At 31.6% G+C, this 15,400-nt stretch overlaps 1 protein-coding gene across 5 annotated transcripts in view; it reads right to left on the bottom strand.

Moving 5' to 3' along the window:
* The window catches only part of mask (multiple ankyrin repeats single KH domain), a 233,708-nt gene that overhangs the window by 65,989 nt on the left and 152,319 nt on the right, over positions 1-15,400 (bottom strand). For all 5 annotated transcript variants that reach the window (XM_075363965.1, XM_075363982.1, XM_075363999.1 and 2 more), the window contains 2 exons: positions 13,638-13,813; positions 6,710-6,842 (listed from right to left, as the gene is read on the bottom strand). In XM_075363965.1, the coding sequence (XP_075220080.1) occupies positions 6,710-6,842; positions 13,638-13,813 (309 nt within the window). The remainder of the gene's footprint in view (positions 1-6,709; positions 6,843-13,637; positions 13,814-15,400) is intronic.

Genomic DNA, 15,400 nt, shown 5'->3' with positions numbered 1-15,400 from the left:
AGAGGGCCTCGTAAGAAACAATTCTATAGGCAGATAATACTCCTACTAGTATCCCCCTGTGTGCTCTCTTCAACCTGTCTCTATTTCTGCTAATAGTGAGAGCACAACTCCATGCCGGCACAGCATACATCATTGTTGACACTACGGTTGTCGCTAAAACTCTTCTTTTTGATGCCCGAGGAGCGCTCTGCTTTGACAAAATTATATTTAGGCATTTAGTCAGTTTCTCCGCACTCTGACAGACACTTAGTACCTGCTCAGTAAATCTGCAGTTTTTCTGTAAGATGACTCCAAGATATTTTAATACTGTTACTTCCTCAATATTATAGTCTCCAATCCGTATATCTACTGGCTGCAATACACGTTTTCCAGTGAATTTAATGTATTTACATTTTTCAATCGAAAGCTGCAATCCCCTATCAATGAGCCATCTACCAACTGTCTCTAATGCAGCGTTTGCCTTGTTTTTAACTTCATCGATCGTTCTGGCCTGCACAAGGATTGCCAGATCATCTGCGTATGCTATAATTTGTACATCCTCAGGAAATGTTAGCCGAAGCACACCATCAAAGGCAATGACCCATAAAAGTGGTCCAAGGACTGAGCCCTGCGGTACTCCGGCGCTCACACTAAAGGATATCTCTTGCTCTTGCGCCTTGACTTTACAGCTGTGACTTTTGAGGTATTCCTCTACTTGCCTTCTCAAGTACGGGCTAATTCCCTTTTCAACCATGGCTGCATTAATATGTTTCCATGGAATCGACCCGAAAGCATTCTTCACGTCTAAAGAGACAAGCAAAGGAATGTTTCTTGTCCGCCAAGTACCTCTTCTAGTTTCGTTAGCCCAACTAATCACCTTACTAATTGCCTGAACTGTTGACCTGCCTTTCCAAAAACCAAACTGATTAGCACTTATTTTCGCACCATCTTCCACCTCCTGCACTATGCGGCCAGCCAACATTTTTTCAACCACTTTTCCCATCGTGTTGAGGAGGCTCAACGGTCTATATGTCAATTGTCCTGTATCATTTGTGCCTTTAGGCAACACAACTTTTGCCTCCTTCCAACACTCCGGGAAAGTCTTGTGAATCAGGCCATAGCTGGCTACCTCGAGTATCTCCCAAGGTGCTTTCTTGATGAGATTCTTAATTAATGCAGCTGGTATTTGGTCTGGTCCGGGGTTATTCTTAGTCGCAAGCATGCTGCCAGCACATTGCAACTCGCATAAGGCAAATCTTCTGCTATCGCATTCAGTGGGGTCGCGCTCCTTAACAGTTATATGCGGGAAAAGACTAGATACTTGTGTTTCAGCCCAATCCTTGGAGAGTATCGGAGGCCTTCTGCCAAACCTCTTTGTAACTATTTTAAAAGCCATGCCCCATGGGTCACTGTCTAATTCAGCACACAACCTCGACCAGTGTATTCTCTTCTCTTTCTTTATAGCTTTATTGAGAGCTCTTCTAGCCTCTTTATAGTTGCTAACTGCCTCCTGATATCTCGAGTCACCCGCGGGTCTGAGCCTTTGCATTACACGTCTCCTGGTTTGTAGCATCTGTCCAAGGAGCGCTATTTCACCTGTCCACCAATAGGCCGTGTGTTTCCTGAGGCCATTGCGCGATTCTCTATCCATCTCTTGCATAACAATATTGGTCAAAGTATCTGGTGTAAGATGTTCAGCCGCCTCTAGTCTTGTAGCTACTCTATTGGTAATTACTTCTATTTGGTACGCCGAAAATCTAATCAACGAGGGTTGTTCATTTGCCTTAAAACTGATATCGTTCAATGATATCATCGTGGCATAATGGTCGCTAGCTATATGATGTGGTATCACCTCCCAATACCACTGCTGACTCCTCCATCTATTGTCAAGTATGGTGAGGTCCAGGATAGAGGTATGTCCCCTGGCCTCGAATGTAGGCGTCTCATCATTAACGCAATGGCAGCCAACGGTCTCCATCAAGTCTGTTAATAATTTACCTCTCTTATTCGTACATCGACCGCCAGCCGCCACCAGCCCACTGTTGAAATCTCCTACCATGATGATCTTCTTATCCGTGTTACTAATTAGCTCTTGTATCGTATCAAGGGTGCTAGTGAATTCACTAAGTGCCACATTGGGAGATATATATACGCCAATTATCAATGTTTTGGACGTTTCTAGCGCCACTGTGCCTTTGCTTCTAAAATTTAATCTACTTGCCACTCTATTACTGACATCTTTAATCACTACGTCACCCTCAGTGTCTGCATACCAACCAGACCTAGCTGCCTCATAAATATTTGGCTGGGTAATAACCAATATGTCAACTTTCTTCTGTACAACCAATCTAGATACCATGCTGTGTGATAGCGTGCTCCTGTTTACATTTGCTTGTAATACTCTAATCATTTTTATTAATATCGCATTGCCATGCACCAGTCCTATGCTCATGCCTGTTACACATCAGACATTTCTTGGGCTCCTGACAATTCGCAATAACGTGGCCTCTGCCCCCACAATTATAACACAATTCAGATCTGTCAGGACCTTTACAATCCTGACGACTGTGACCCGTACCCCAGCATCTGTAACATTTTTCACCATCTTCTCGTATGAATGCTCGGCAGTTCACCCAGCCGATACGTAAACGCTGCTCCACCATCCTACAGGCTGCCCTATAGGATGTGATCACCGTAACATTCCTGGTCTCCGCGAATCCGGGTCTTATTGAAGAGATCCTGACATCTTCCATATCACCAACTCTTGCCGTTATAGCCGCTAAGATTTCTTCTTCAGTGATGTCTCCTTCGATATCTCTAATATGTACAATAGTGCCTCGCCCCTCTTCACCTTACATTAAAGTATGTTCTAGTAGTGGACAGCAGAATTTGCATATATGTTCACAATAAATTTCAAAAATTTTTAAAACATAAATGTTTGACAAATTGTAAAATGAATATGTTTTAATCTAATAGAATTTAATACCAACTGAAGATGTGAAAGATAACAAACAAAAATTGATTATTGGATATTAAAATAAGTTTAACTTATCTAGTTACTGTTTTAACGGTTTATATTTCATATTATATACATTATTTAACTGAAACTAAACTTCAGTCTTAATTTTTAAGATTCACATTGTTCCTCTAACTGTTAAATTGTACTTTAAACTCTATTATAAACCATCTAGTACAGATACTGAGATAAGACATATCTTACCTGCATACTAAATATTAAAATTAAAACTACTAAAATAATGGAAATTGCATATTAATTTATTGAATGAGTGCTGCTATCTGTTGCAGTTCTTATAAGACTGTCTCCCTCAAACACTGTGTGATGGTTTATCAAACTGAAATTTTATTTGTATTTATATATGTTAATATGTTTGTAATATATTCAATTTCATGTCATCTTTATTCATTTGTAATATTTCTAAATTTGTGTTAATATCAGAAATAGAATTTTTATTATTTAATAGATGGTCTGCCATGTTAGATAAACCTAATTTATTTTTTTTTGTAACTTCTATAAGTGTTCAAGAAATTCAGTTTTAAAGGACCTATTTGTTTATCCCATATAAATAACATCACAATTATTATATTTAATTTTATAAATTCTACAAAAATCGTTTATTTTATTATTTTTGTTTTTAAAATATTATATTATGTGGATATTAGGTTTGTATGCTGGTTTAAACAACTCTTTATTGTAAGTTTTAGTAATGTTTTCAATGATATTATTAGTAAATTAACACCATGTGTTTCAAAATAAATATCGGGGTTTTAAAGTTTTATAATAATTATTAAGTTTTACTTAAAATGATAAAATTATAAATGAAATGAAAGAGCAACTCAATTAGTTTTTCTGTAAGTGTTCAATGCAAGCATCATTCATCCTATACATTTTTCAGCTGCTTCAATCCTGTTTCAAGTCAGGTAGGTCGGCTGGTAACAGTGGCACATACACTTGATCCTTTATAAATCCCAAAGAAAAAAAATTGCATGGGGTCAGATCATATGAACGTGGAGGCCACAGCAAACAAGCCCTGTCACCTGGTCCCTGGCCGGGAGAATTCAGCAGTCCGGGAGAATTTCATTCCACCACTCACATTCAGTGTTATGCCAGTGAGGAAGCACCCCAATCTTGTTGCCAAATAAAGTTCTGTGATTCTTGTTGCAGTTGATAAAAGTATAATTAATCAATGTACATGAAACTTGAGAAATATTACTTAGCTTTAAACCCCCTATATTCATTTTGAAACAAATGGTACTGTAAGTATATGTTTTCACGGTTTTGCGTCTTATTATTGGTTATTAGATATTTTTTTATGTTTTGATAATTTTTATAAATATTATTAATTAAAGTAGTATCATTAACTGTTTTCAATTGCTATATGTTTTATGAAGTTTATTTCATTATTTAATTTTTCTTTGTTATTATGTGTGTATTTGATTGCTCTATTAATAGTTATAATATTAAATATAGGTTTTCTATATACTGATATCTGAATTTGGTTGTCCTTGTCGCATTGGGATTTTTTAATTTATGAATTTTTGGTAGTCCAGTTAACTTGGGGCAATTGGTTCAAAAAGGATATAATCTAGGATGGTATTTTAAAGTACTATATAATTAAATATTGGTCTGAAATCCTTTATTAAATTTTTTGTTACTTTTAGAAATTTGGTAATCGGGTCATTATTTTCCTGAAATTTATTATAAGCAATATACTGTTTCGTTAAGTTATTATATTTTTCAACTGTCATGATAACCAGTGTATTTGTTTTATCTCATTTTACTATTAAAAAATTGTTTGTATTTAATTTTTCTTTAAGTTTAAATTTGGGCATGGTATGTTGATGTTCTCATTTTATATAGCCCAGTAATAAACAATAATCATCTAATAATATTAAACTAATTAAATTCTTATAATGAAAATTTAATTTAATTTTTGAAATAGATAACAGAATGTTCAATTATTTAGATATCAATGTTGCAATAAACAAGTACAACCAAATTGAAAAATCAGTATACAGAAAACCTACATCTAGCAATATAACAATCCATAAAAATTTAAATCACCCCTGGTTATAAAATTGACAGTTATACAAATACGATTAATAGAGAAATCAAATATACATATAACAAAGAAAAGTTAAATAATGAAATAAAATCCTTAAAACATATAACAGTTTAAGATTGATTTGATACTACTTCAATTAATAATATTTATAAAAAAACAACTATCAGAACAATAACAAAATAAATATCTTACAACCAATACATAATAAGACACAAAAGAGTGAAAGTATTTATATACTAACATCATTGAAGACATAACAAAAACTTACAAAAAAAGAAAAAAAAATAATTAAATTAAACTAGAATACAAACCTAATAATCACATAATAAAATATTTAATAAAAAAATAATGTAAACAAACTGTGTGGAATTTATAAAATTAAATATAATGATTGTGATAGTTTGTATATAGAAAAAAAAAATAGATCCTTTAAGACTAGATTTCTTAACGTTATAGAAATTACAAAAATAATAAATTAGGTTTATCTAATATGGCAGCAACCATCTAATAAAAAATAAAAATTCTATTTCTGATGTTAATACAAATTTAAAGATATTAGAGATTAATAAAGTGACAAAATTAAAAATAACGCACACACACACACCATGTATGTAAGTTCCAAATATTTCATTAATTAAAATTTTATTTGGCTATAATCTGGAACCAATGAATATAAGTACCACTTATGATACACTGTTGAAAAGCTATCAATGAAGGCTTATTACTGCAGTTAAGAAAAAGTCCAAAATACAAATTTGATTTGTTTGGACACTTTTGGTCCAGTCGATTGCAATCAAAAGAAGTTACTTAGATGTTACAACAGTCCTAATCCAAAATTTTAACATCCCACGGCTATTTGTTTTTGAGTTATACAAGATACATACGTAGAGACATCACATCAAAACTAATCAAAATGGATTCAGGGATGGTCAAAATGAATATTTCTGTTGAAATCTGAAAACCGAAATTTTCCACGATCACAATATACTTCCTTTACTTTGTACAAGGAAAAAACACATTTATACACAAATTTCTCACCCCAGATTTTTAAAAAAACAGCAGATATGGTTCTGGGACCTCTTTGATTCGATTTTTCAGGTAAAAAACTATATAAGAAATCATTAACTCTGCCCCTTAATTAATATCACCAGGGTAGCTGAAATCAGAGCAAATCTTTCACAAGCCATAACTTGCAAATGAAGCATTTTAGGACATATGTTTATATGAACTTTTTCTATTATTTTCTCAAGTATAATAGGTTATGAAAGTCCCAGGAGAACTTTGTGATACACCTTGGCATTGGTTTTTTCCAACCATTTAAGAAAATTAAGTTTTCAGGTTAAGATCTGATTGGGGATAATTTAATTCCTCAAGGAGGCTGAAAGATTTCAAATGTTTAACACTAACTGCTATGAAACAAACTGTAGAATGTTTTTAAAAAAAAATTGTTCAGTTACACTGGTCTGGTAAATAAAATGCCCTGAATAACTGAAGATCACGAAAATTAACATAAAAATATAATAATCTACTTAAAAAGTGCAAGCTTTTAATTAATATCAATTAAAAATTAAACAATCAAAGAGAATTAAATTATTCATTAGTTTAGAAACAAATATACTTAAAACTGTATACTTGGATGTGCTCACCTTTCTATTGTCTTGTGAGTCAATATCTGCACCAACATTATAAAGTAGCTCTACTACAGCTAGATGTCCACCATTAGCAGCTAACCATAATGGTGAGTTGCCTTTCTTGTTCTTAACCTCAACTTGAGCACATCTGTAAAAAACAAAATTCTAAATTTTAACCCTAAAACTTCACTTCCGTTGTAAACTTAGAATCATTCGTTCAATGTTTTTTTTTTTTTCAAATTAAGAAGAGGATGGTAATAATGGGAATGTAGTATTGTGAAGAAAATATTGAAACTACACAAAGAAAACAGAAACAAATATTAATAATGTCATAAAATTTTATAATCCTCTGAGAAATATACACTTTACCATTCTTAATTTCTGATTTTAAAAAATCATATTTTTTGGATAAATTAGGGCCTTCAAAAAGAAATTACATTACTTAATACTCTAGTTGTGTAATAAATATAATCAGTGTTTTTACTGAGTATAATAATATACTCAGCTATTTATTTATCATCAATATTATCATCACTATAAATGAAAACAAGGCTCACTTATTGAATTGAACAAACACAAATAAAAAATAAATTTTCATGTTGTTATCTATTTGGAGAAAGATTATGTGAATTATTTTAACTTTTGATTTCTATATGTTAAGATTTTATATTAAAACTCTTAGCACCACATGAAAACTACCATTACTTTTTACAGTCTCATAAATTTCCTGAACTCAAACCTAATCATTTGGCTAATCCTATCATTCATCCAAAATAATTTTAAACAAATCATTCTGTTATTTTGGGGATTTTAAACGAACAACAAAAGTTTTTCTTGAGAAATCATTTTACAGGTAAAATTAAATTTAAGTCTGTCAGTAAACATAAACAATAGGCAGTAAGATTTTATCAGCATAAAAGGTTTAACACAGTTACCACACGCTCAACATGGACGACGTCATTGACGTTGTAATGGCTTTGGTCATGGGGCTGACATCATTATGAAGTCTCCCTTGTTTATGCTTCTCTTACGTGGTAGGAAATCAAGCAGCAATGGGTCATTCACTAATGCCTCTAGGAAAGACTGAATTACGTATTCACGATTTAGTTTACCATTCCTTATTTGAATAATTTTTTCTTGAATTTTTAAGTTTTTTCTATATTATTCAAATTTCTAGAGTTTTTATTTTATTTTAGTTTTTTCAACTGGAATTCAATATAAGTCGAACGTACGAATATTGAATTTAAGTTCTTCATTGAAAACTCAGCCAGAAATGACATCAAAAAGGATAAGTTCATCTTTTGATTGCATTTTTCCAATGATTATTTTAATATTAATAGCAAAATTTTGCTTGATAACTGGCTTTAATACAAAACAATTTTAATACATAACATTTTTTTTTGTACACAATTTTACATATTATTCTTTGAATTCATAAAATGCATTTCACTTTTTTATAAAATCATTTATAATTATTTCCAATAAAACTCTGATGTGGACACCATTACATGACTTCCTTGTACACCTATTTACATATACATAATTTTTGAAGTATAAAAAATTTTATTTAAATTAAAAAAAAAAAAGTAAAAAAAAAGAAATGAAGTCTGATTTGAACCATGTGTCTTTCCCTTGTAAGATCCAGATATTTCATTAATTAAAATTTTATTTGACTATAACTCTGGAACCAATAAAAATAAGTACCACTTATGATATATCATTGAAAAGCTCTCAATGAGGGCCTGTCCAAAAATCCAATTTTTTGGATTTTGAGCTATTCTGGACACTTTTGGTCCATTTGATTGGAATCTAACGGGGAGGTGGACAACTAAATGTAACAACAGTCCTAAATCCAAAATTTCAACATTCTACAGCTAACTGTTTCTGTGTTATGCAAGATACATATGTACAGATGTCATGCCGAAACTAGTCAAAATGGATTCAGGGATAGTCAAAATGTATATTTCCATTAAAATATGAAAACTGAAATTTTTCAAGATTACAATACTATAAGGAATCTATAAGATTATTTTCATGGCAACATTATTGATTATTTCAACCTTTTTTTTTTTTAGAAACATGAAATACAATTGAGCTGCCAGGCCCTTCAGGAATAAATAAAAGAAACCTGTCCATTACTGCAGAAGAAAGAATCTAGTCATAAGAAGAAGTGTTTAATTTCCTTTTGAATTCAGATATTGAAGATTCTGAAGATGAATTCGAAGCTTCTTCTGATGGCAAAGAAGGAGAAGAAAACAATCAATTTTGTTTGACTATAATATAATTAATATTTATCAATTCTGATAACTGTGTTTTTATTTTACATCTCACTCAGTATATCAATTTACTCTATGTAAAGTTCATAGAATCTAATACGCTTCTATTACTGTAGACTGTACAGTATGAAAAAACTATGAAAAACGATAATACAATAATTATTTTGTTTGCTACTTGTCATGTTCTACATAATAATCCATAACATGAAAATTTATATCTAAACAAGTCTATATTTTGATAAAGAATATAAATTATTTCATAAGATAAATATTTCAGTATTAACAAATAATAGCTGACAGCAGAAGAACAGATTATATTTACTCATCAGACGCGTTAGGTCTGTATTCTGTGGTTGTTGAGGTCACTGCAGCATCTTAAATATTTTGTCAGTTTCTGGCCAAAGAAGCACTACATTCTGGCCAAACAAATATTGACATTGATAAAAGTCTTAAGCATATGAATTTAGGAAAAAAATTTAGTCACTTTGATCAGTTTTTTGATAACCCACTAGCACTGAACTTATTAAAAAGCTTCAGACTGCTGTAAAACTTGTTATCACTAGCACAATTATCAAATACTTTTAGCAAATTTGGATTACTTCTCTCAAAAGCAAGATTTAAATAATAAGTAGGTGAGATTAAGTTTTTATTTTTGGAAAGCATAAGATAGGAAAAAGTAATTACAGCAATTTGCTCAAATATAAAAAAAATAATTGTAAATGAAAACCCAAATTAGGACATGAAATAAGATTGTAGTAGTTTGTAGGAAGGGCTTAATAATGAAAGATTTAACGATGAAAGACTAACAGAAACACACTGCAGAGAAAAATTAAATTAAAATCAATGACTACTTTAGTCTTTTGTAATGCTTAATAACCAATAACTTTCCATGGTCATACCAACTGATCAACATTCTCAGCATGGTATCATTACCATTAATGCAATTCTATTAACTAACAGGTCTGAGAATACATTACAGTAAAATTTTCTTTTCAATGTTACCAATTTTAATGACTTCTCCTTGCAGTAACATTTTTTGCCCTCTTCAAAGCTCAAAAAATTAATGTTAAAATTTCATGTCAGTAATATTATTTCTAGCATATAACATCATTTTACAAGCTGTAAAAGTTTTTTTAACATATTTTTATGACCATTTGTCAAATTTTTTTACTATGAAAGAAACTTGAAAACTAAAGTGTAGAGTCACAAATACACTTTCATGACAGTATGATGAATGTCTGACAACTGGTAGCAGAGCAGCAGTATGCTTTACTTATAATTTATGGGTTCAGCAAATATGAATGCTGCACACAGTAACTGCAATGGTTTTCGCATTTATATTTCTTGTTATTTAACATTAATAACTAGTCAGTCTAATAAATATCAGTAATTGTCATCTGCAAAGAGAACTGAGATAAAGAATTTAAAGCTTATTTTTTATATTGCAGAATCACACACATGAATAATGTTGGCAACCTTTGTAAGGTATAGGACATATATACAAAAAAAAATAAACATTTTTGTTGCAATATTATTTCATGATTCATGAACTTCTAATCCTACCTTGCAACTATGATTAGAATGAGTGCATACACTTAAAAAATTAAATATAATGGGGAACACTGAATATCATATAATGGAGAACAGCTACAAAGTCTGTCTGGAAAGTAATGCCATACTTTTATTGTGCGTTGCAGCGTGTTCTATCATCTGCCAGAATCAATGGTGGTGCAAGTCAACTCCAAGCGAGTGCTTGCTCAGTTTTCTCTGAGCTCTCAGAGACAGAGCTCTCAGTTGAAGAACAGGCGATTTTGTAAACCTCTGTTTTGTCTCTTGTACAAGTCATGATACAGCACTCACTGGAACAAAGATACGCGATCAAGTTTTGTGTGAAACTTGGCAAGTCTGCAGCAAAAACTTTTCCAACTGACACGGATATTCCAGTATGACTCCCAAAGTGCCAAGTAACACACCTCTGCGTCCCCTTGTCCCAAGAAGGCTCGAATGAGCAAATCAAAGATCAAGACCGTGCTCATTATGTTTTTGACATCAGGGGAATAGTCCACCGTGAGTTTATACCTCCTGGGACAACCGTTAACTCTAAATTTTATATAGAAGTCCTCAAGAGATTGAGTGCAAGGATCCAGCATGTCAGACCCGACATCAGTGGCGATTGGAAATCGGTCAATCGGTTGGAAATCGATCGGCAAATAGGCTGGCACGTTGTCATGGTGAAACCATGACAACGCGCCAGCCTACATTGCCTTCGCCGTGTCCAGCTACCTGGCCAAATCTAATGTGCCAACACAAGCCCAGCCACTCACAGACCCGACTTGGCTCCTGCAGATTTCTTTTTGTTTCCCCATTTGAAATTCCTACTGAAAGGACATCATTACAGAATAATTGATGACGTGAAGGCAGCTTGTGAAATGGCTTTAAATGCAATTCATGAACAGGCCATCAGGGATGCCTTCACAGACTGGAAATCCTGCTAGTAAAAGATGTATCGACGCAGGAGGACAATATTTTGAAGAATTTTTTATTATTATGTAAATGGTTTTTTTTTCTACTTGTAGACTTTGTGACATTACTTTCCAGACAGACCTTCTGCGTTCAATGGGAACAAAATTATTAATGTAAAATTATCAACATATGCAAAGCTTAAAATTAAGTCATCCATACAAATACATTTTTTTGTCTGAGAAATCACATAGTATCCTAAAAAATTTGCTAAAAGTAAATTTTTTATATGCTGGCACTCTGACAAATAAAAATAGTAACTTGATTTAGGCATTACAATATTAAGAATAGTTATAAATTCAAAACAAATTTGGCAACACTCAAAAAATGTTTATTGGTTCAATAATTCCCCACCAAAGGTCATGATAGTTTCTAGGTTTAAAGATAGTTCTGTTTGGAAGAACATCACATCTAGATTATTTATAATTTAGTTTGGGTCATTAATTATAAGTACTATCATTTCTTTCCTTCAGTCTGCCAAATGGTTTTACAATGTTAATAAATAATAACTACTAATTACTGTCAACATATTAATTCAATCTGTAAGAAATTATATCAAATTATTCTAGTTGGGCGATTAAATTTTTTTAATTAATTTAGTTTTTCAATTATAATACGAAACGCTAAGTTAAACGATTAATTCCATGATAAAGTAATTATCCAGTTATTTAACATAATCCCAGTTAAAAACATAACTCTTACTATCATTAATGATCTTACAAGTTCACAGAAAACAATTAACAATTTCTTTTTACCTGGTTGCTTTGTATTAAATTAAAGAGAGCCAGATGATTGCATCAAGCTTATAAAAGTAAACTTTATCACTTGTAGACTAATTTTCTAAGTAAATGAACATTTTTGGATTAAGAGATGCTGACTAGTCCTATAAAATTAAGTAATCTTTCTTTATAAGACTTGCATGTACTACTGAGAGCAATTTAAATGATTGTGCAGTGAAGGCTCCTGCCATTCGCTTGAGCAGCCCTAACCTTTGCCAATAGTGAATAAAATATAATATAACCTCAGTCTTGAATCAAAATGATAGGTATAAAATTGATGGTCCACTGAAAAACTGTACTTTCTATAATATTGTACTTCAATAAATTAGTACAATAAATTATAAAAGTATCATAAAATTAACTACATGAATAAATTAATTACTTGGTACATATTGAATTTTAGCAGTTAAACTACTGTTTAGTGAAAATAATATGATCCAAATAAATGCAATTTTGATACTCTGCCACCTACATAAAATTAAGTGTAAATAATGACAAGATCCTATTGCTTACAGAGCTTTATTGTATAATTTGTTTAAACTGCAGAAGGAGTTTTAAAAATAATCAACTAGACAAACGTGTCTTACACTAATTAATTGCAACCATTAACAAATATCCTTTTCTGTAAGCAACAAAAAGGGAAGGATCAGTTCTCTAGATTTTACTAGAGGATCTGTCATAACCCACCAGGTTGCCTAGTGGTGAACGCGTCTCTGATTTTTGGAAGTAGAGAGTTCCAGCATTGAAGTCCTATTAAAGGCAGTTACTTTTATAGGGATTTGAATACTAGATTGTGGATACCAGTGTTCTTTGGTGGTTGGGTTTCAATTAACCACACATCTCAGGAATGGTTGAACTGAGACTGTACAAGACTACACTTCATTTACACTCACATATCATCCTCTGAAGTAATACCTGAACAGTAATTCCCAGAGGCTAAACAGGAAAAAGAAAAGAAGAGGATCTGTCATATCATGACAATTTTGCAGTGCATACACTCTGAAATGAAAATTATACTTGAGTAGTGGTATACATGTGAAGAACTTTCAATCAAATATCTTTATATTCATGTTCACAGGCTACATGTAACCCTCTCATTAACTGCATTAACAAATACGTTTTACAGGAATAGGATTGTTAACAGAAAATTCAAATTCTATACATGATTAATTCTGAATCAACAAGAATATTGAAAGTGATATTAACACTGCTGCTAATTAAGCACCTTAGAAAAAGTTTATAAAAATTGATGACATCAATTACAAACTTATGTCTGTAGTATTACATGACTTGACATATACTTAATGACAAAAACAACTTCAGTTACATGTCCATTACTAGCCTGATAATAAAAGCTGTTTTACATACCTGGTAAGTAAAAGCTCTACAAAGCGACAATGTCCTTTATCAGCAGCAATTGTAAGGGCAGTATCTCGAGATGAAGGAACTGGAGGAGCATTGACATCAGCTCCCTTATCCAGCAGAACACGTCCTACTTCCACATAACCACCACTTGCTGCTTCCATGAGTGGTGTTAATCCTGTCTGCAAACCAAAATGAAAAAAATAAATCAAAAGTCTTTAAACAAACAAAATTAAAGAACATAATTTAAAGACAATTATATTAACAATCATCTGAGAACTTTTGGGACTTTTAAGCTAAATAAAGAGCAGATTTCAATAAGAGTAATGGCATATAATAATAATTATTATACATTTATTTGCTTATAAATAGATAACAAAGACTTTTTAACTCCCTCTCTCTCTATATCTATATCTATATCTATATATATATATATATATATATATATATATATATACACACATATATCATGATATGTAATTAATGCATACAAATTTATTTCATTTTTTTTATGTACTCGGGAATATCAACATTCATGACTGAAATTAATCTTACAATTTTAAAAATTACTGTAGTAAGATACATAATGAACAACTTTTAACAATTACGAGCACTGTTCCCGTCATTTGACAGGATGGGTCAACTACTGAGAATTGCGGATCACATCATTTGACGGACTTTGTATTATCATGTTATTAAATGTAATATCACGTCAAGACTGAATTCGTTCAATTCGTCATTAGTTTGTATTTTTGTAATATCAATTTTCTTTTTATAGTTTCATTTTGAGTCGTAACCAAGATTGACGTTATCCTGTTTATTATGTTTTGTGAATTAGTGAGTTACTGTTTTGTTTACGTTTGATATGTTACAATGGCTAATAGTGCTTATGATAATACAATTGATATTTTTTGTGATCTTCAAAGTGGTGATGAAGATATTCCTTTTGATGATGATGTGGATTTTGTAAATGAAGACATTTGTAATAATACAGGTAAGAAAGATTTTTGTAAATAACCTAAATTAATTTTGTTTTTCAGGTGGTTGTTAGTAAATTTTTCTTTTACATATTATTTCCTTTTAATTTGAATTATTTTATTTCCATTTTTTGTAAATACAAAAAAAAAACAAAACTACATATATAAAAGAATAACCTACATCTGTTTTGGTTTTGTAATTTTTGTTTAGTAACATGCCAAACTGAGTATACAGTAGTAAATAACCTATATTTATAAATCAATAGCCCGCATTTATTTGCACTTGCCTACTTCTATTTTACGTATATTTTTTCAAGTTGTGTTTTTATCCATTTGAATTGTTTTGTTTTCATTCAAAAAAATTTATTGTCTTATTTTTACATATTACTGCCATAAAAATACTATAGCCCTCACTCATAAAGTATTATTGCATTATGCTTATTTTTTCAGATTCTGAAGAAAGAGAAGTTAATCAGAACAGGAACAAGTTGTTGGAAGTGATGATGGTTGGACAACTGTAGATGAGATACCCAATATTGATATTTTTTGTGGTGATTATGAAATGACAGATGTTCCTGAGTTGGACAGTGAGAGTTCTGTTTTGGAATTGTTTCGTTATTATACTGAAAATGATTTGCTTCATATTTTGAAGTAACTAACAAACCTCTATGCGCAGCAGAAACTAAGACAGTTAAAAGCAACAGAAAAATGATCACCTGGCTGTAGATGGAAGACACTATAGCTGAAATAAATAAATTTCTATCTATAATATTACAAATGTCCATCGATAGA

The sequence above is a fragment of the Lycorma delicatula genome, chromosome 1, assembly GCF_047948215.1.
Source record: "Lycorma delicatula isolate Av1 chromosome 1, ASM4794821v1, whole genome shotgun sequence".
Lineage (NCBI taxonomy): Eukaryota > Metazoa > Arthropoda > Insecta > Hemiptera > Fulgoridae > Lycorma > Lycorma delicatula.
The sequence above is the reverse complement of the archived record's forward strand: the minus strand, read 5'-3'. Positions and strand labels throughout refer to the sequence as shown.